Source organism: Oratosquilla oratoria, chromosome 23 (assembly GCF_046742065.1).
Source record: "Oratosquilla oratoria isolate Oo_2021 chromosome 23, ASM4674206v1, whole genome shotgun sequence".
NCBI classification, from domain to species: Eukaryota; Metazoa; Arthropoda; class Malacostraca; order Stomatopoda; family Squillidae; genus Oratosquilla; species Oratosquilla oratoria.
Genome location: NC_134799.1, coordinates 35,037,728 through 35,060,111, shown reverse-complemented (window position 1 = coordinate 35,060,111; position 22,384 = coordinate 35,037,728). Strand labels below are relative to the sequence as shown.

Here is a 22,384-nt window from a genome sequence, read left to right as displayed (position 1 = left end):
ATTAGCTTTTTCATACATCAATCTTCCTTTTCTATATTGTTAATTTCTTTTCACGTATTTTTTCTCATTTAGTTCTAGTTCTATCAATATGTGGTCACTTTTGCTTATTGGTGCCTGGTATTCTATCTTTTCCACTATTTCAGGTTCTGATGTGAATATTAGGTCTAGTCTCGATGGTTCTTCTTCATTTCTATACCTGGTGTTCTCCTGTATCCATTGTGTCATTGTGTGGTCAGTAATCATCTCAAGTAGAACACTACCCCATGAGTCTTCTCCACCCTTGTGCAGAAAGTTTGTGCAGAATTTTGGGGAATCACAAAGCAAATAACTATTCTGAAATCATTAAAAGAACTACTGACATCATACAAGACCTTGGGATGCAATATGAGCCTAAAATCCCACTTCCTAAACTCTTAAACTTCTTCCCTGCAAATCCTGCGCCGTCAGTGACGAGTACGGTAAGAGGATTCACCAGGACGTTCTGAACATGGAAACCCGGTATCAAGGAAAGTGGAGGTTTTTAATGTTGGCTGATTACTTCTGGACAGTGAAATGGGATCACCCAGAAGCAAAATACACTCGAAAATCATACATTTCTACATTTTCAAGGTAAGTTCCATTGAAATATCAGCCTCATTTATTAGTTATAATTGTTTAAAACTTAATGTGCTATCACAGAAAAACTATGCCTGATAGGAAAATTCTGAAAACATTTGAAATCACCAGAAAAAAATCTATCAAATTATCCTCCTTTTGCTTGTGGGACAAGTATATGAATTTTGTGCAAGTGGCATGATAAAAATGTATAGCCTACGTGTGTTTTTTTCACGTAGCCTTTCTTCATAGGTACAACCACATTTTTTACATATTATGTATTTTTCTATATGCCTAACACTAAAATACATTAGTGGCCATGAAAACGTCCTTGAAATATGTGACAAAATTAAACTAGAAAATTGCATCATAAAATTGATACGCGAATACTCGTGTCGTGTCTGAAAATGTATCATTCATTTAACAACTTATTTTATATATGATATAGGAACAATGTATTCATCGTGAATTTAAATGTCACACTTTCTTGTAGTGACGATTATAATTTAGTACAGCCTAGATGTCTTCCTAAAGCGCTGAGTTTCGACATTATATTTTTGCTATCCAAGTTCGTTTACAAATGATTTTGCAACACCTCTACAGTCATACAAACATAGCAAGATGGCAGCAGGGTTATCCTACGCTATCAAAATTTGTAAAAATTACGTAAGTTTGTTAGAAGTATATATCAACATGTTAAATAAATTATAACATGATATAGATGGGTATCATAGGTATACATTGAATGTAGCTGACATTGTGAGTCTGTTCGGTTTAGCGGAAATGAACATCATCGTGACCGTCTGTATTTATGAATGAAAATGTCAACGAGCATGGTCAATTACTGGAATTAATTGAAATTTGCTTAAATACCTATGGTGATGAAGATGTAGGTTGCATGACAGAAATGTGTGCTGAATAATGTTTTTGAGGTTAAGGGAGACTGAAAGCACACACTTGGTTGATAAGAATGCGGGTTACTCATTTAGAAAAGTGTCATAAGGATTAGGTACTTATCTTATGATTATGATCTTAAAGACAAAGTCTTATGCCCAAAGTTTATGGAATATTCATTTAAAGATCATGACACATATCCATTGCTGGCGTATATTCACGCATTTAAAGGTTTCATATGGCTGTGAATATCATTTAAATGTCTTGTCACATGTTCAAACCAGCATTTGTAGGCAGGTTTTTACCGTGTTAACACCATGGCATGGCCAGTCTGGGGGACACACCACTCCCACATCTCTGCCAGAGCCCCACATATTGGAATTGGTCTGCAGTCGAGTTCATTGCCATTCCTCGTGAGGTTAGGCAATGTGGGATTGGAAACTCATATGCGATGTTGTCCAGGAATTTGTCTATCCTCCTCTTGAAAGCCTCCGTGCTGACTCCCGTTTGGTCCATTATCTCTTGGGAGATAGTTGAAGAGTCTGGGGCTAGCACAGGTGATGCTTTTTGCCTTGATCGTCTTCACTCTCTGGGAGCAGCTGCTTATGGACCTTTCACAGGTACTACCAAACCTGGGGTTGTGTTGTCCTTTGATACCACCTTCATTTTGTGATGGGTTTGGTGTTATGCCCTCCAGGAGTTTCTAGACGTAAGTCACTACATAGCACTCTCTGCATCTCTGCAATTAATAGAGCTTGAGGATTTTCACCCTCTTAGTAATTCAGGGAGTCCCTGACTAACCTCTTAGTGAATTACCTTGGGACCTGTTTCATGTTCTTACATCTTGACTTTGTGTGGAGACCATAGCTGGCATACATACTCCAGCTTTGACACTACCAGGGTCTTCTACAGAGTATCTGGTCATTTCACTATATGGTCAGTTAGCTACCAACCATTTTGCTACATTGTTCAGTTGTTTTGCTACACTTTTTATTTTTTTTGTATTTGCGATCCAAATATGATAAAAAATACGATGTGTGCAGGTTTATAAAGTAACTTTGAAGGCAACAGAAGAATTTGCCTAATTAGGCGATTTGGCAATAGATAAAATTGTTTTTGTCAGGCCTTATTTTATGCAATTGTGAGGCAGATTATTATAAAAGTAACTTATGCACACTACCAGAGCTGGGCGCATTCCTTGGTGTGTTCTGCTTTAATTTAGCCACGGTTAGTGCTCCCAAACTACTAAAACAATATAGGTGCCGGTATGTGGCCTATGAAATTTTTCTTTGTTATAGATAGTATGTGGCCTACTGGTCTTTTCAGTATGAACCATTGGAAATGCATTAAAATACATGATATGTCAAATGGATCACTGATAAGTGGTGATGCTGAAAGTATCTATTATGTGCTTGTCTGTCCAAACTGGAGCATATTTCTTTGTTTTGCAACAGATAGATTTCTTTTCTTTGCAATAAAAGGTACTTAAACTCTGTTTGAAGTGTAAACTATTAATTTTAATTTCTAAATTAATTTGTACTGACCTGTGAAACCTGACCTCCAACTGGGCTACATGTATGTTGGCCTTAAACTGGGCGAATATGAGCTAGACACCATTTGTAACAAAGAGATTGGCAACTAGCATTCTGAGCATTCTACAATCATTTCCTGGCTATGTTTGTACTGGGTTTCTTACATTATAATAACAGTAGGATAATTTTGAATAAGAGAAAGAAAAATTAATTAAAAATTGAGAATTATTTATCCCAGTTTAAAATAGCTCTCCTCAAATTCCAACTGAATTTGAAGATTAGAAACATTTCATTGTAGAATGCCCATTCATTTCACTCACATGACATAGCAAAATATCATGTGTGTGAAATGAATGGGTATTCTAATAGTAATGTGCATGATAATTCACTGTTTTATAATTATTGGCCGGATAATCTGCCTCACGATTGCATAAAACAAGGCCCAATAAAAACAGTTTTATCTATTGCCAAATCACCTCATTAGGCAAATTCTTCTTCTGTCGCCTACTGAGTTACTTTATAAACCTGCACATATTGTATTTTTTTCATATTCGGATCAAATGCAAAAAAAATATAGTGAAATGTAGAGAAACGACTGAACAATATAGTGAAATCACTGAAACAATGTAGCAAAATGACCGAACAATGTAGCGAAATGGTCGGTAGCAAACTGGCCATGCGGCGAAATGCCCTTTAACCTTCTATAGAGGTAGCAAATGCAAAAAAAAATATAGTGAAATGTAGAGAAACGACTGAACAATGTAGCAAAATGACTGAAACAATTTAGTAAAATGACCGAACAATGTAGTGAAATGGTCGGTAGCAAACTGGCCATGCGGCGAAATGCCCTTTAACCTTCTATAGAGGTAGCAGGTGCTCAGGCTCCCTGGTCGTAAAGGTCTGGAGGATCCACCCATTCATTTTACAAGCAGCACTAGTAGTGTGGGTTATGTGTGCTTTGAAGCTACAGTCATCATTCATCTACACCTCCAGGTCTTTTAGGGTTTACTTTGTTTTTATTTCCTCCGTACCCACTGTGTACCGGTACTCTTGTAGATTTTCATTTATCCCATATCTTATCAGTTCAGATTTCTTGTTGTTGAACTCCATGTTGTTTTCACTTCACCACTTGTATGCTGCCTCCAAATCTTTGTGTAATCTTTCGGAATCCTCTCTGGTTGTAATTTCTTGAGAGATCCTGGTATCATCTGTGAACAAGGACACTTGGAATGTTCTAACCCCCTGGTCTCTGTGACTTATCATGACCAGGAAGAGTAGTGGGCCAGGTATCGAGCCCTGTGGCACTCCACTGATTGCCATTGAGCATTTTGACTGGGCTCCAATCATTATTACTTTTTGCTTTCTATCACTTAGGAATTCATGGAGCCATAGTCCCAGTTTTCCAGTGATGCCCATATTTTTTACTTTGTGTAGCAGCACCCCATGGTCTACCTTATCAAATGCTTTAGCAATATCTAGGTAGACCACATCAACATTTCATCTGCTGCTCACATTGTCTATATTATGGTGGTTTAGGAGTTGGGAAAGGTATGACTGTCCTTTCCGAAACCCATGTCCTGGATTGAACTGCCTTGTCCTCTTTAGAAAGTTCACTAGGTTCTTCCTAACTACTCTCACAAACACCTTCGTGTGGTGTGCAGTAAGACAGATAGGTCTGTAGTTAGCTGGAAGGCCTTGTGATTCAGCATTAAAGATGGTATGGCCCCCTTGTCCAGTGACTTTCCCCAAAGTAGGTAGATTAGGACAGTTAATGTATTTTTACATGGGATTTAAGTTTCTTTTGGGTGTGTGCATAGAAATATTTTGGATTGTTCTATATAGCCATTAACCCCTTGGATATAATGATGCCTACATTGGTGTCATGAGGAGCGAGTGAGTATGAGGATGCCAGTGTCAGCTTCCTGATTATATTTATTTTGTAGTTGTAGCTGAGTGACCCTCTTATTTTGTGAACAGGCTTGATCACTTTTCCAGTGGTTACAAACATTCTGGGTGAAAGAGAATGAATATAATAGTTGTGACTTTATATTTCATAATACACGTATTGTGATACATCATCGTATGTCATGCAGCTGATGTGTGCATGAATATTTGACTCGTATTGAAGAGGTTAATGCCTTACCTTTTTCATGTGATTCTTTCAGTTTGGTTTCTATTTCTTTCATTTTGGACCCAATGATCTCTCTTCCATTATTGTTGCGGAATTTTTTGTGAAAATGATGATTTTCACCACACAGTCACCATAGCTGGATGTACTGTCCTCATCAAATAGTTATGTTTTGTCAATGAAAAAGCCATGTGGCATTTTAGTAAACTTTTACATACCTTACATTATGTGTAATTGCTGTAATTTACTTGGGTGCCTTAAATTAGAAAAGATTTGAGTTTAGGGATGCTATACTTCTCAAAAATTACTCTTCTTGGTAATTTCAAGGTTTTTTAGGTATTAACATTTTGTATGGGTCATTCACATGTGAGTTGAAATTGTGTATGTTTTTTTTTTTTTTCCTTTTTTCTGACTTTTATGGGTTTGTTGCTTATTTAGGAGCAATCATTGCTTAGGCTGTTGCACTTTTGGTATTTTGATTTGGGATGTTCTTATTACTTTGAGCATGGAAGGAGGATTTGTAATTTAGTTTATTGGTATTTGTGAAGTTTCATCTCACCTGCTTGCACAGCAATTTTTATATTTTTTGGGTCTATATTATGACAACTCCAACAACTTAGTAACATTTTGTGTGGAAATTGATATTAAGGGATGGTGAAAAACTCGTTCATTCCCTCAACATTCCCAGGACCCACCATTTTGTCTCACCCACTCACACAGCAATTTGTATATTTTTTGCATCTATACTACAACAATTCCAACAATTTTTTTAAGTAAATTTTTCCCCACAAATCAATATTAAGGGATGGTGAAAAAATAATTCCCGCAACCTTCTTGCTACCCACCACTGGAGCAGTATCATAGCTGTCCAGTGTGCAAGATATATGTCTGTCATGGCACACATTTTTAGGTTGGGTAGGTTAGGTTAGAATAGGGAGAAAAACCTGGTTTCATTAAAAAATAGTGGGTGATACTCTCAACATAATTGGAGCTTAGGTGTCAAGTAGTAGGGAAGGTTGTGTGAATTTCCGTAACCTTCCTGCTTCCCACCACCAGAGCGTTATCATAGCCATCCAATGTGCAAAATGTGTCTGTCCCTGCACATATTTTTAGGTTAGGTAGGTTATGTTAGAATAGGGGGAAAAACATTGTTTCATGAAAAAATGGTAGGTGATGCTCTCAACAAAAATGGTGCTTCAGTACTGGGTAGCAGGAAGGTTGCGGGAATTATTTTGTCACCATCCCTTATTATTAATTTCAGCAAGAAATGTTACTAAGAAAAGTTGTTGTTGTTGTTGTTATATAGATGCAAAAAATATATAAATTGCTGTGCGAGTGGGTGAGGCGAAACTTAACAAGTTCCAATTTATTTTCATGGCTGTTTTCCCTATGTGTATAATATTTCTTTTATCAGTACAGTATTTGTGTATTTCTTTCTATTCATATATATTTTTTTTTGTTCATATCTTAGTAGTATAGTGGACTTGTTGTTTTTAAGTTTTGAATACTTTCATAAGGAAAAGCTCTGTTAAAATGTTTTGTGTTCCAGATTCCACAAAATGTCGTTAGACTACATCACACCCACAATGGAGCATGGTTACAGTGTCTTCGTGCAGCATCCTACCAGCCCAGAGCCATCTCTCAGGTAAATAACACTTAATTTTATTCATTGACTTATTTATGTGTTTATATATATATATATACAGTCGAACCTCGAAAGCCCAGACCCCGAATGCCCGGACCCTCGAAATGAACAAAGGGCGGACTTTTCAAGCAAAGTTCCCTATTTGTCCAGTAGGTGGCAGCGACGGCCATACACGTGTACTCAAACCCGGCCCAGTCAAGCCGCCACCAGGGCTGCCGTTTTGTAGAATTTTGTACCAAAACGTAGTAAAATAGCGGCATGTGGCAACTGCACAAGGACATGAGGAAATTTGTTCTACATATCAGCGGGCTGTTAAAAACATTCAAAAACTCAAACATTTGTTTAAAAATCATAGAACTAGTTATCAAATAATAAATGGTACATCAAAATATGACTTTTATTGGTAATTGTGTTACTTATAAAATATTATACCCCAAAAGATACGTTTTTACTGTGTAGAAAAAAAATTACGCTAAAGTTTCAGCTTTCTTTTAGCGATAATAATATTATAATTTTTTTTTTTTTTTTTTTTTTTTTTTTTTATCTTACTGAATATGTTAGGGCATGGGGGCCTTATATGCATTCAAGAATAAAAAAAACTAGAAACACCATTTTGTCAAAGTTTGACAAGTATATCTTGCTATGAAAGTCTGCACACGTCCGAGAAAAATGAATGCCCCGGTATGGCAACACTCCCATTCTACACGGTAGTGAAGAAAACGCGGCAACCCTGGCCGCCACCACTGTCCCGAGTGCATACCCTCCGATATTTAGTGTATGTAATAAAAAATACAGTACAGTACACTGTATATACAGTACATTTACATGCCTGTATTATAGTTATTATTACAGAATTATTAGTATTATAGCATTATTATTACAGTATTGTTATTATTACAGTGTTGAGTATTATTCTTATGTGTTTCCATGCCATATCATACATTACCTATACGTAAACCTCTATGAAAATCTATGGGTGTTAGGGCGATATTTTTGATGACCGGACGTTTGACATGACCGGACCACCCTTCCCCCCAATTAGTCTGGGCTTTTGAGGTTCGACTGTGTATATATATATATATATATATATATATATATATATATATATATGTATATATATGTATATATATATATATATATATATATATATATATATATATATATATGTATATATATGTATATATTCATATTCATTTAATAAAAGAGGCATTAACAAAGAGGGGGATGTCTGTTGAGGAAGGAAGGGAGAAGACAAGATAGGGGTGAGTGGAGAATGGTTGTATATGGATGCTGTGATGCACGGAAGGGATTGGGTGGGGAATGGGGAAGGTTAGGGAATATTTACCTAGTTGTATTCTACGGGAGGGGAAGCTATGCTCGTGGTGCCCCGTCTCTGTATCTCGCAACATTTAATTTGTTCTTAAATTCATGTATGGTGTTTGCACACACTATTGTTTTGTCTAATTTGTTCCAGACATCCATCACTCTGTGTGGAAAGCTTTTTTTCTTTCTTTTTCTTTTTCTTTTTTTTCTTTCTCCCAGATCTATAACTGTCCTTTTTGAGTTTCTTTCCATGTCTCCTTGTTTTTCTTCTATCCAAATTTAAGTCTTCCTTATTAAGGACTTCCATGCCTTACATAATTATATAAATGGCCAACAGATCACCTCCTTCTCTTCTTTGTTCCAGGGTTGGCAATTCAAGTTTAGACAATCTTTGCTCATATATCAGTTTTAAAAGTGTTGGGGCCATCTTTGTTGTTGCTCTTCAGATTCTTTCTATTTTTCTTTTATTCTTTTTTGTGCTGGGTGTTCATAGTGTCACAGTGTACTCCAGTCTCGGTCTTATCAGCGTGACTAGTATTTTCTGTACCATTTCCTCATCCAAGTAATTAAAAGCCAACTTTGTTGTTCTTGAGAACTTGTAGGTTTCTCAGACTAGTTTGTTTATCTGTTTGTATGGGGACATGTCTTCAGTGATGATTACTCCTAGGTCCTTTTTGGAACCAACTCTCTTTACTTCCTTTGCACCAATTTTATATTGTCCTGATATTCTTTTTAACTTTTTCCAAATTCCATTATACTGCATTTCTTAATGTTGAAGTTCACTTCCCACTTCTCACTCCATTCCCAGATCTTGTTCAGATCTGTAGTGATTCACAATTTTTTTCCGTACATACTCTCTTTAGTAGTTTTGCGTCATCTGCAAAGAAGTCCATGTAACATTCTACACCTTCATCCATGTCATTGACATATATGGCAAACCTTATCGGAGCCAGTACTGATCCCTGTGGTACACCACTAATCATTTCTTCCCAAGTAGAATTTTTTATCTCTGAGCACCACTACATTTTTCTTCCATGCAAGAAATCCTTCATCCATTTCAATAGTTTTCCTTGTATACTTCCTGTTGTTTCGAGTTTTCTTAATCTCTTGTGTGGTACTATATCAAATGCCCATTATAAGTCCAGGAAAGCACAGTCTGCCCATCCATCCCTTTATTATGTTATATCTATTAACCTTGAATAGAAACAGATAAAATTTGTGGTACATGACCTTCCCTGTCTAAATTTGAATTGTCTCAGATTTAGTATATTGTTCTCCAGAGGTTTTGTCCATCTGTTTTTGATAATTTTCTCACAAGTTTTGGCTATTGTACTTTTAAGGGAGACCTGTAGTTTGTTGGTTCTTCCTTGTATCCCCTTTTATATATTGGTATGATATTGGCATTTTTCCAGTCTTCTGTTACCTTTCCTTCTTTGAGTGAACAATCTATTATACATTTTCTCCATTATTTCATCTATACATTCTTTTAGTATCCAGTTTGCAATTCCGTGTGGGCTGTGTGATTTTCTGACATCAAGGTTCATTATTTGGTCCCTTATTTCTTTCTGTGTCACAGTTATTTCTCTCATTGGGGAGATCATTCTCCACTTCTTTCATTCCAGTTGTGTATGTTTTCTTTAGTGAACACGGATTTGAAATGTTTGTTCATGATTTCAGCCATGTCTATATCCTTTGTATATTCCATGTTCCCCTGACGTAGTTTTACTATTTCCTGTTTTTTATTTTATCATTCACATATCTATAGAATAATTTAAGTTGATCTTTATATTTGTCTATTAAGTCTTTCATAGTTTCTTTTTTCTTTCCTGCACATTTTGACACATTTCTTGGTTTGATATATATTTGCCACTTTCCCTTTTTTTTTTTTTTTTTATAATCTTTTCCAAGCTTTGTCTCTTCTTTCTTTTGCCTCACTACTTTATGTTACACCAGCACATAATGTGCACCTTTTTCTGTTTTTGTTTTGGTACATATTTATCCACTCCTTCATTATAGATTTCCTTCAAAATCATCCATTTCTCTTCTACCTGTGCTTCTTCATTATAGAATTTTTCCCAACCTGCTTTTTTAAAGAAATTTTTAAGGTTCCCAAAGTCCATCTTGTTATACATCAGTCTTTCTTTGCTGTGTTTCTCGTTTATCTCCATATATATTTCCTCTTTTAGTTTGAGCTTGAGTAGTAAATGGTCACTTTCCATTTGGTGTCCTGTATTCAATTTTATCCACAGTTTTAAGCTCTGATGTAAATATTAAATCTAGTCTCGACAGTTCTTCATTATTTCTATATCTGGTATTTCCTTTTACCCATTGAGTCATTGTGTATTCAATGGTCATTGTCATCTACCAACATATTTCTTTAGAGTTAAAATCACCCATAATTACTTGGTTTCTCCCTTTCAACATTTCATTTAATGTATGTCTTGTGTCTTCCAACATTTTAGAATGGTCACTCTCTTTCCAAGAATGTTTTCTGGGGCACATAGATCACCACAAGCTTTCTACTTTTCATGTCACTATTTTCAACTCTTATCATGATCAATTCCACATTATTTTCTCCTGTGATCTTTGTCACATTTAGGCCCTTCTTAGTCAAAAACATAACTCCTTCCTGTTTTTCCTCTCTATTTTTCATCCAGTGATTGTATAAACCTTGTCCAACACTATTTGGTGGTAGTGGACCTTTAGATTTTGTCTCCACAATTCCCATTGTATATGGTTTTTCTTCTGCCAGATAATTATTTAATTTATCTAATCCTGAAATCAGACCATCTATGTTGGTATAAGTTACTTTTATTTTATTTATTTTATTATTATTATTATTATTATTATTATTTTTTTTTTCACCTTGTTTTCTGTTTCTTGCAGTTCTTTTCCTTTGATACACCACTTTCTCAGCCTCAAGTCCAGCACTCTAGAAAAAACTCATTCTTTTTGGTCTCTATTCTTTTCTCAATTTTTTTCATTAGCTTCATTTCTTAATGTATTTTTTTTCCTCATCGCTCATTTCCTTTTTAATATTCATATACTTTTGTAGTTTTCACTTTTTGCATTTTCTTGTACTTGTTGGACAATTTCTTTAAATGCTATTTTTTGATTCTCCTGACCTAATTTCCATTTGTTGGTCACTGCTTTAATTTGTTCATTTATCTCTTTTTTTAAAGCCTCATTTTTATTAGTATCTTCATTTTTCATCCTTTCATTTTCATTTTTTACATTGATTAGTTCTTTTTTAAGGTCACTTACCTTTCTATTTATTTCTGCATTTTGTTTTTTTTAATTCACTACTTTATACATTGCAAGGTATTCACTCTTTAGATCTATGATTTCTTTCCTCTACTCCTTAATCTCTTGATTCTATGAAATATTTTTATAACTAATCTCCCTTTCCAATTTCATAATTTTACCCAGTCTTCTATCATTTCTTGCGAAGCCGGAAAAACCAAAATAATTTTGGAGTCTCAATATTACAACTTTTCTTAGGGATGACACCTAACGTTGATTCAACCCTGCTCACATTTAGTCTTTTGATTGCTTCATTATATTGCTGCCTATTTTGAATATCCCCAATTTTTGCTTTTTTAACACACTTTAATTTCACTCTATTAACTCATTTCAGGCATCCTCAAGCATTCCCCTTCCCACACAAATATAAACTAGGTGTTTGTTTTCCTCCAACTTAGTGAAAAAGTGCCATTCATCAGAGCTCATTCAAGATGTCCTTTCCAGTGAATGATATTTTGATGCAGTCGAAAGATATTTCTCCCAGTCTTCTCTTTTTCTGCATGAGGGGATGGAGAGGGGAGTCTTTGATTAAATGAAGCGGCCTTGCTGTGGATGTCCTGTGTCCTGCTGCATTGCTTCTGACCCATGGGAGTGGGCAAGATGCAGGGATGACTCATCCAGGAGCAGCCAAGAAAAGAGGGAGGGGTGGTTAATGGGAGTGGAGTGGGTGGGAATGGAATTATGCCATTTAACTTTGGCTACCTCCCTTGTAAGGGGGGAAAAGCCCTTGATATATGTATGTATTTATGTATTAAGTTATTTATTTACTGCTTTGGAGGTGATGTGCCTTGGCACATTGCCTTTGACCAGATCACTGTGGTGGGTGTGGGATAGGTGTAGGGTGGGTGACTTTAACTTGACCATCCTTCTCATGAGGAGGAAAGGCATTTGTTTTATGCATTTATGTATACAAATTTCCTTTATTTCTTCAGCCTTATAGGAACTACACTACACAGCCACCTTCTAGACCGCCTTCGTTTATTGGTAAAATCATTGATAACCTGCGAGAAGAAATGGCCAGGAACCAAAAGATGAAGGAAAGTCTCAAAGAGTTTCGGAAAGACATGGAATCACTTGAAAAATCTGAAGCGCTGCAAAAGGCAAGGTGGGGAATTAGATATCATACTTCAGGGAGTTCTTGCTCCCATTTTAGATTTTATGATAAACAGTGATCACAGAATGTAGTTATACTTGAGACTTAAGTGTTTTTCATCCACAATATTGCCAGAACCAATTATAGGTACAAGATTGTTGATGATACTATGGGATAAGTGGATAATTGATACAGTCCAGAGTGCAAATAATATATGTAAAAAAGGAATCAAAGAAGTGATCTATTCATGTGTGTTTGCAATATTTCTCAGTTTCAGTAAGCAGTTGCTAGAGGAATAACCAGTTTAATTGCACTAATTGCTCCATATCATTCAAGCTATTGCCCCAGTACTCTTGCAGATTTACAGTCCCCCAGGAAACCACCCACAGCCAGTGGTTCAATCCATAAGTCACTCAAAAGATTTTTGTTGACCAGCTTGTATTCTGTGTGATGGTTCCATCAAGGGTATTTGGTATTTTGCCAAGCTGATTTTAGTGTGATGTGTTGATGTGAGGTGATGACATGAATATAGGCTTACCAGTGCTTTTGCCTGTCTTGAAAGTGATTTATCTGTTGGATTGTTTTCTGGAGTAGTTTAATGAAGTAGGGTTCAATGACAGGGTCACATCTGGAGCAGATGCCCCAAATGCAGCCACCACACAGAGGATATAGAACATGTCATATAACAGTGTCCCACACTAAAAACCTCAGACAATATAAGATATCTTCCCTGAGTGACTTATGGTCCCACCTGGAGGCTGTTGCAGGTTACCTGAAGGCTGTAGGTCTTTGCCAATAGAGAGAGCAAGGGAATATTGATTGATTGAACAATGACAAGCACTTGCTAGTGATAGTCAGCTAAATGGTAAAGGGTGACAGAGACTTAATGTGACTAGTCTGTAATCAGAACAGCATATCAAACTGGTAAAACCACTTTTTTTTTTTTTATTCACTAATGAAAAGACAATAATCATTTCAATTGTTTTAGCTTTGAATATCTTATATTTGATCAGGGAAAAGTACCGGAGCGTTGAGGAGGAAACGGCAGAAGGGTCTAAGAAAGTACAGCAGCAGTTGGAAAGCTTGAAGAAGAAAGTTGAAGAGACGGTGGAGGAAGCACAGAAAGCAGAAATACTTCAAAAAGCATGTATGACCACTGTGATTACTAGTTTTGGAGAATGTATTCATAGATGGCTACTCAGGTTACTGGTTTTGGAGAATGTATTCATACATGGCTACTCAGGTTACTACTTTTGGAGAATGTATTCATACATGGCTACTCAGGTTACTAGTTTTGGAGAATGTATTCATACATGGCTACTCAGGTTACTGGTTTTGGGGAATGTTTTTAATCTTCAAACAAAGCATAAGGCTTTGAGCTATGAATTACAAGGCAGGCAGTAGAGGTGAGGAGACAACTCATGAATATTATATTTGTTCAGTTTATAACCTTACAATAGCTTTTGATTGGTATAAAGTATATTTCTGCATTGCAGTGTAACAAACACACACACACACATACATTGTAGTGTAATAAACACACACACACACACACTTCCTGACTGGAAGAAAGATGAGAGTAGTACTGAGAGAAAAATATTCAGATTGGAAAGAGGTGATCAGTGGAGTACTGCAAGGATCTGTACTGGCTCCAATAATGTTTGCTATCTATATGAATGATATGGACGAGGGCGTGAACTGTTACATGAGCTTCTTTGCTGATGACGCCAAACTGTTAAGGAAAGTAGAAACTGATAAGGACTGTGAAGCACTGCAAGAAGATCTGAATAGGGTATGGAACTGGAGTCAGAAATGGGAAGTGGATTTTAATACTAAGAAGTGTAGCATAATGGAGTTTGGAAAAAGCAAAAACAGAATATCAAGAAAATATACAATTGGAACCAAGGAAGTAAAGAAAGTAGGATCCGAAAAAGACTTGGGAGTTATCACAAACGACTTGTCCTATGATACACAGATTAACAAAATTGTCGGGGAGACTTACAACTTGCTAAGATCAATAAAAGTGGCTTTTGCTTACCTGGACGAAGACATGATAAAAAAAATATTGGTTACATTGATAAGGCCTAGACTAGAGTATGCGGCGACATTGTGGTCCCCCAGTACCAAAAAGAACATAAAGAAAATAGAAAGAATCCAAAGAGCAGCTACAAAAATGGCACCTGCACTTGCAAACCTATCATACGAGGAGAGATTGGCTAAACTGGAGCTACCGACACTGGAGCAAAGAAGAGAGAGAGGAGACCTACTGACCATCTACAGAATCATGAAAGGCACAGAGATACTTGATAGAGAAGAATTACTAAACTGGGACAAGAGAAACACAAGAGGACATGGAAGGAAATTAAGAAAACATAGCTATAGAAGAGAACTGAAGAAAAACAGTTTTCCACATATAGTTTTAGACACTTGGAACAAACTGGATAATGAAATAGTAAGCGCAAAAACCATTCACGAGTTTAAAAGCAAACTAGACACTGAGAGATGCAATGGCGGGACCCCACGAGCATAGCTCCCCTTCCCGTAAAATACAACTAGGTAAATACAACTAGGTAAATACACACACACACACACACACACACAAGGGGACACAAGAAGAAACTTAAGAAGGACAGTTACAGAAGAGATCTGAAAAAGAATAGCTTTCCACATAGAGTGATAGATACATGGAATAAATTGAAAGAGAAAATAGTGAGTTCTAAAACTATACACAACTTTAACCACTTCCATACGGTGACGCCTACGTAGGCATCATGAGGAGCAAGTGGGTACGCGATGATGCCGACGTCGGCGTCTTGATTATATTTATTGTAGTCGTACCTACGTAACCTCCATTCTCTCTAAACTGGCTTCATCATATTTTCTATGGTTATCAAAATTCACGGGTGAAAGAGAACGAACGATTGAACACTGACTTTATTTTTTATAATGTGATTATTATGACGCAACATCGCACGTCGGGCAGCTAATGCTGCCAGACATGCGATGTGCCCCGGAGTGAAGGGGTTAAGAAAGAACTGGATGCGAAAAGATACAACTGCGGGTCCCTACAAGCATAGCTCTTCTCCCGCAAAATACAACTAGGTAAATACACACAGTATCAGTACTAGCTCCGATAATGTTTGCTATATATATAAATGACGTGGACGAAGGTATTGAAAGTTACATGAACTGCTTTGTTGGTGATGCAAAGGTATTAAAGAGAATAAACTCTGAAATAGACTGTGACTCATTACAGAGTGATCTGAACAAATTCTCAGAGTGGAGCAAGAGATGGGAAGTAGAATTCAACATCAGGAAGTGCAGTATAAGGGAATATAAGGAAACTAGAAAGAATACAGAGAGCAAAGACAAAGTTGGCACCTGCACTTTCCAAATTAACATATGAACAAAGATTATCAAAATAGGAACTACCAACACTGGAGGAGAAAAGAGAAAGGTGATCTACTGACTATAGAATCATGAAAGGAATGGAAATCCTTGATAGGAATGATTTACTAAAAAATGACAATGGAAAAAACAAGAGGTCATGAAAAGAAACTCAGAAAGGATAACTATAGAAGAGATCAGAAAAAGAATAGCTTCCCACACAGAGTGCATATCTGGAATAACTTAGATAAAGAAACAGTGTGTGCAAATACTGGATACTGAAAGATACAAAGACGGGTCACCACGAAAATAGCTCCCTTCCTGTATAATACAACTAGGTAAATACACACACACACACACACACACACACACACACACACACACACACACACACACACACACACACACACACACACACACACACACACACACACACACACAAACTATACACAAATTTAAGAGCAAACTAGATGCTGCAAGGTACAAAGACCACCACGAACATAGCTCCCCTTCCCATAAGATACAACTAGGTAAAAATACACACACAGTTGTCACCTTAGCCCTATGCATTTGTACCATAAGGGCAAGTAACAATTACTGTTGGAAATAGGAGAGGAGAGTGGGATTTGAACCCCCAACCCAGCATGCTTCTGAATATGCCACCAGCATAAATATAAACACCAAAGTAACATGCTGTAATGTTTAATTAATACAAAGTTTTAACACTTCTTTACTTCAACTCCTTCCATAGCCAAGATCACTGAAGAAGCATCAAAACAAGCACAGAAAGTTTCTGAAACATTATCTCAGAAGGGTGAAAAGATTGCCCAAACTCAAACATTTAAGACCATCTCAAGCACAGCCAAAGCAGTTCGAGAGGAAATTGACCAGTCAACCTTTGGAGGAGCAGGGGCAAGAGTGTACATGGCGCCGACCACACTTAGGAAACGTGTGGAGAGAGATCCTGTTGCTGAGGCTCGCATAATAAAGGTAAAGTTTCTCATTCTAATTTCTGTGTACATGTTCAAAGGCTCTTTCCTCTTCACGAAGGGGATAGCTGAGTCAAAGCACACACCCACATTGTAAACAAGTATCCTCATCCTAGCACCTTAGGGATGAAGCAGTGCCGAGGTGCAGCTCTTCCATAATAAGGCTGAAATAATGGAGCTCTTATACCTCCACCACTTCACCATATGCCATCCCCGTACCCTATCTATCTATTATCGATATACCAATGGCCTCTTTCCCCTTATAAGGGAGGTAGCCAACCAAGGCATGCACCCTCTCTCAGCCATTCCACTATCCACCACCCATTTATTTCCTTGATCTTGGCTCCTCCCTGGCTCCTGCCCACTGCCTAGGTCAGAAGGAATGCAGCAAGACACAACACATTCACTGCAGGGGCATTTCATTTACACAACAACCCTCCCTCCTTGTCCCCTATCCACCCACTCAAAAAATTAATTATGAAGCAAAAAGAATATCCCTTCAGGTTATGTTATTTCTTCAATTATTCAAATCTCCATTCATTCTTTCCTATTTTCTGCACTCTTATTCCTGTTGAACAGATATATCACATGTATTCAAAGTCTCCTTGTCCATCCATTGGGTTCTCCTTCTTACACAGTAGCTTTCATGTTTACATGGAATGACCCGATAGTCAACCTTGTCTAGAAGATAACCAGGAGCTGGGATCAAGACACCTTTTCATTAATTGCAATCCAGTTTTGCAGAGGAAATTACTCAGTTGTAATTTTTGGCTTTTCAGGCAAATACAGATGCAACTGGTGTGGTTCTACACAAGGACTCCAAGTTTGCTCAGAGTTGGCAGAACTTTCGTGACACCAATCCATATGTGAATCGTGTTTTGGAGTGGAAGACTAAACTGGATGAAAGTGATAATGCTGTTGTTCGAGCATCACTGCTACTAAGAGACAAGGTTAGTAAAAAGCTTTAAGGCAGGCTATATGAGAGGTCAGGTATAGGTGATAATATAAGTTGTTGATGGATTATCTTCAGGATCAGTGAGTTAATGAGGTAACTGCTCTCATGGACTGGTGCCAGAGGTTCTTATCACTGTAGTTGTTATTATGCTGGTGACACTGCACTTGTGGCAGGGTCAGAGGGGGGATTAAGGCAGTTAGTGATGGAATTTGAGAAGGTATGTGATAGAAAGTTGAAAGTAAATGTGGGTAAAAGTAAGGTAATGAAATTACATGAGGAGAGGATGGCAGGGAGTTGAAAGTAAGTTTTCCATATGATGATACCTACATAAGTGTTAAGGTGAGAGTGGGTATACAAAGATACTAGCATTGGTGTCCTGTAGTTTGTAGTAGTAGGTGAATGACCCCTGAATTCTGTGAACTGGCTTGATCGTGTTTTCTGTGTTAATTATTACACAGAGTTAAAGAAAACAAGTAAATCAACAGTGACTTTGTTTTATAATGCGAGTATTGTGGTGCACCATCAAATCATCATACATCAGGCATTTGGTGCTCCGTGGAAGAATTTGGCTTGTATTGAAGAGGCTAAAGAAGAGGCTGGAGGAAGTGGATAGTTTTAGGTATTTGGGTCAAATGTGGCAGAAAAGCGAGTAGTGGTGGAGGTAAATTGTAGACTGAGTAATAAATACAAATGAATGCTTTAGGGGATTGAAAAATGTCATGAGAAATAGGCATCTGGGAAAGGATCCAAAGAGATTATATGAAGGGATGACTGTGACAATGACGTTGTATGGAGCAAAGACTTGGAATTTAAGAGAGGCAGAGAAGAAAATTTTAAATGTGCTTGAGATGAAATATCTGACAAGTATGGTAGGGGTTACAATGTTGGATAGTAAAAATGAAAAGGTGAGGAGGAGAGTGGGGCTGGAAAAGGAGATGGCAGATAGGGCTGATAAATATTGGAATGGTTTGGACACATGGAAAGGAGTGAAGACGTACTTACATATACCAAGGGCTTTTTTCTCCCTTACAAGGAAAGTAGCCAAAGTCAAAGGCATAGATCCACTTGCAGAAAAATAGAAGAAAAGAAAAATTCCATTTGGGATGTGTCAAAATATCATTCGCACATACTCCCTCACCCCCATCCCCTACCCACTCCCTTCCATGAATCACAGCATCATTCATACAACCATTCTCCACTCACCCTTATCTTCTGTCTTCTCCCTTTCTTCCTCAACAAACATTCCCCTTGTTCCCAATGCCCCTTTTACCCAATCCATCCATCTCATCCTTGATTGCCCACTTGTGTTTGTTCCTTCCACCTCTGCCTTCTACACCTCTTTTACTAATCTTTCTTCACTTTTTCCATATGTCCAAACTCTCCCAATACTCCTTCATCCACCCTGTCTCCCAACTCTCTTTCTACCCCAACTTTCCTCCTCACCTCCTCATTTCTCACTCTATCCAGCCTAGTAATCCCTACCATACTTCCCAGGCACCTCATCTCAAACACATTCAAACACCTCTCTTCCTCTCTTATGTTCCATGTTTCTGCCCCATACAGTGCTGTCGGCACAATCACTCCTTCATACAATCTCCTCTTAGCATCCATTCCCAAATGTCTATTTCTCATTACACTTTTTAATCCCCCAAGACATCTTCCATCTCTCAATCTACATTCCACCACCTCCTCTCCTTCCTTCCCCACCCCATTCACACCCAACTATCTAAAACTATCCACTTCCAGTCTCTTTCCCTTAATACACACTTTCCAATTTGTTGCCATCCTATTTCCTTGTACATCTCATTACCTTACTTTTACCCACATTTATCTTCAACTTCCTTCTTTTGCACACCTTCCCAAATTCTGTCACTAACTTCCTTAATCCCTCTTCTGATCCTGCCACAAGCACAGTGTCATCAGCAAACAACAACTGTCTTATCTCCCCCTTTTCTCCATTTTCTTTAACCATCTCCAATCCCCAGCCCATTACCCTCTTGTTCACCTCTTACGTCACCCCATCCATGTGTAAATTGAACAGCCAAGGTGACATAACACATCCCTGGTGAAGTCCCACCTTTACCTCAGACCACTCACTCTCTCCATTTCTGATTCTAACACAGGCTCTACTACTCTTGTAAAAACTCTTGACTGCTCTTAACTCCTATCCTCTTATCCCATATATCTGTAATACCTCCCACAGTGCCTTCCTGTCTACCCTGTCATAAGCCTTTTCCAAATCCATAAAGGCCCAAAAAACATCATACCTTTTCCTAAAGCTTTCTCATATATCTCTTACCACAAAAATCTGATCCACACATCACCTATTTGTCCTAAACCCACACTGTTCCTCACCAATTACTCCCTTTGTTCCTCTCATAGTCATCTCAGTGAAAACCCTCCCATAAGCCTTCCCAACTACACTCAACAAATTGATCCCTCTGAAACTACTACACTCACACTTGTCCCCTTTTCCCTTGTAAAGTGGAACTATGCATGCACTTCTCCAGTTCTCTGGCACTGTACCCTCTTTGACAAACATTAAAAATTAAACAACTTCACCAGCCAGTCCACCATCATTGTACCTCCCTTTTCTTATACATTCCATATGACACCCATTCAACCCAGGTGCCTTACCTGCTCTCATCATTTCAATAACTGCTCTCACCTCATCTTTCCTTATTTCTCCTCCATTTTCCTCATTCACCACAGTCATTTTCTTAGCGCTTCCCACTGCAACTACCTTTCCCTCCCTATCCTCCTTCATATTTAGCAACTCCCAAAAATACTTTGCCCATGTTTCTCTTATTGCTGTCTCTTGCATTATAATTTCCCCATCTACACCTTTTACTTTTTCTTCTCCATTTGATTCGTCTCCCCCTCCTCTCTTATCCTCCAAGACATCTTTTTATTACTTTCAAATTTTTTTCATCATAGTCATCCCATTTCACATCTGCTCTACTCTTTGTCTCCTTTATCTTATGCTTTACTTCTCTTTTCTTTCTACCTCTCGCATGATTCTCTTGCCCTATTTTGTAACCAGTCTGTGAATACTCTTCTCTTCATCAACCTTCTTTGCTTCCTCATCCCACCACTCATAACCCTTCCTTCTATTTCCTCCCATCCTCCTTGTTACACACTCCATCTTTGCTCACCTTGTGACTCCCTCTTTGAAACATCCCCATTCTTCTACTCTTAGATTTAGTCTATCCTTCTCTCCTTTTGACTCTTCTCTCAGCTTGTTCTTGTACTCCTTTTCTTTCTCATTTAAACAGTTTACTTTAAGCACCTCCCTGCCTTGTGTCCTTTTCTTTTCTCCATGTATCCTTCACTCTCGACAGAACTTCTACTAAAAAATGATCTAATATTTCCCCACTCTCTTCCCCTAGAACATGTACATCCAAAACTCTTCTTTCTTTTCTGGTTACCACTATATTATCCATTAACCCCTTCCATACGGTGCCGCACACGTAGGCGTCATGAGGAGCAAGTGGATTCGCGACGCTGCCATATCGGCGTCTTGATTATATTTATTGTAGTTGCCCTTGTGTTTTTACATTCTCCCAAATGTGCCCTGAATCCCATTCTCTGTGGTTTTCAAAATTCGTGGGTGAAAGAGAGAAGGATCGATATAAGCGGTGACTATATTTTATGATGCGAGTATTATTACGACACGTCATACGGCTGGCATTGGCTGCTGCCCGCGAGATTTAAGTCCCGTACTGAAGTGGTTAAAGGCGTATCCACCACCCTTCCATCCACCACCCTCTCCCATGTGTACTTATGCTTGACTTTCCTCTTACACTGTATTTGCTATCAACTATATTTTTTAGACACATCACCATCATCTCTCCACTACAATTTTTTCCTGGAACTCCACACTTCCCAACCATGCCATCTATTGTTTCATCTTGTACCCTAACATTGAGTTCTCCCAATACCAGTACATTGACATTTCTCCCTAAACCCTCTATGCACTCATTTAAATCTATCCAAAAAGCCTCCCTTTCCTCTGCACTCTTCTCACTACCAGGCCCATGTGCACTTACAAAGACCCACTTCTCTCTTTCCAGTTTCACCTTCATCCAGATTAACCTTGAAGAAACCTCCTTCCACTCCACATGCTTACCTATCTCTTCTCTTATTAAGCCATCCCTTCTCTTCACTCCTGACACCCTCGCAACTATACTCCCAAATTTAAACTCTGCCCTTTCTTTCAACTTATTTTCACTTTATGCTAACACATCCATCTTTCTTCTCACGAACATACTGCTTATCTCTTTCGTTTTACTCTCATCTGTATCACATCTGTGCACATTAAAAGACCCAAACCTTAGGGTTCTGGTTGTAAAACTCTTCCTAGACCCTCTTATACCTTTGCTTGTTTTAGGAATGTCCTCTTTGAGGCTACAGAGAGCAGGATGCATAGTCCTTTCCCCATCCCATTTTTGTCACCTTTTACAACTCAAGTGGGAGCACTCGGTGGCAGTATTTTTTCTTCCCTACCACAGGGTTAGGCCAAAAAGGAAATTAATATTCAG

At 37.9% G+C, this 22,384-nt stretch overlaps 1 protein-coding gene across 1 annotated transcript in view; it reads left to right on the top strand.

Annotated features, from left to right (window-relative positions):
* Positions 1-1,109: 1,109 nt before the first annotated feature.
* Positions 1,110-22,384, top strand: part of LOC143038051 (mitochondrial import inner membrane translocase subunit TIM44) — a 33,281-nt gene continuing 12,006 nt past the window's right edge. Inside the window, exons 1-6 of the mRNA XM_076206927.1 lie at positions 1,110-1,260; positions 6,698-6,793; positions 12,352-12,524; positions 13,526-13,659; positions 16,651-16,889; positions 17,668-17,838. Of these exons, the coding sequence (XP_076063042.1) occupies positions 1,216-1,260; positions 6,698-6,793; positions 12,352-12,524; positions 13,526-13,659; positions 16,651-16,889; positions 17,668-17,838 (858 nt within the window). The 5' untranslated portion in view covers positions 1,110-1,215. The remainder of the gene's footprint in view (positions 1,261-6,697; positions 6,794-12,351; positions 12,525-13,525; positions 13,660-16,650; positions 16,890-17,667; positions 17,839-22,384) is intronic.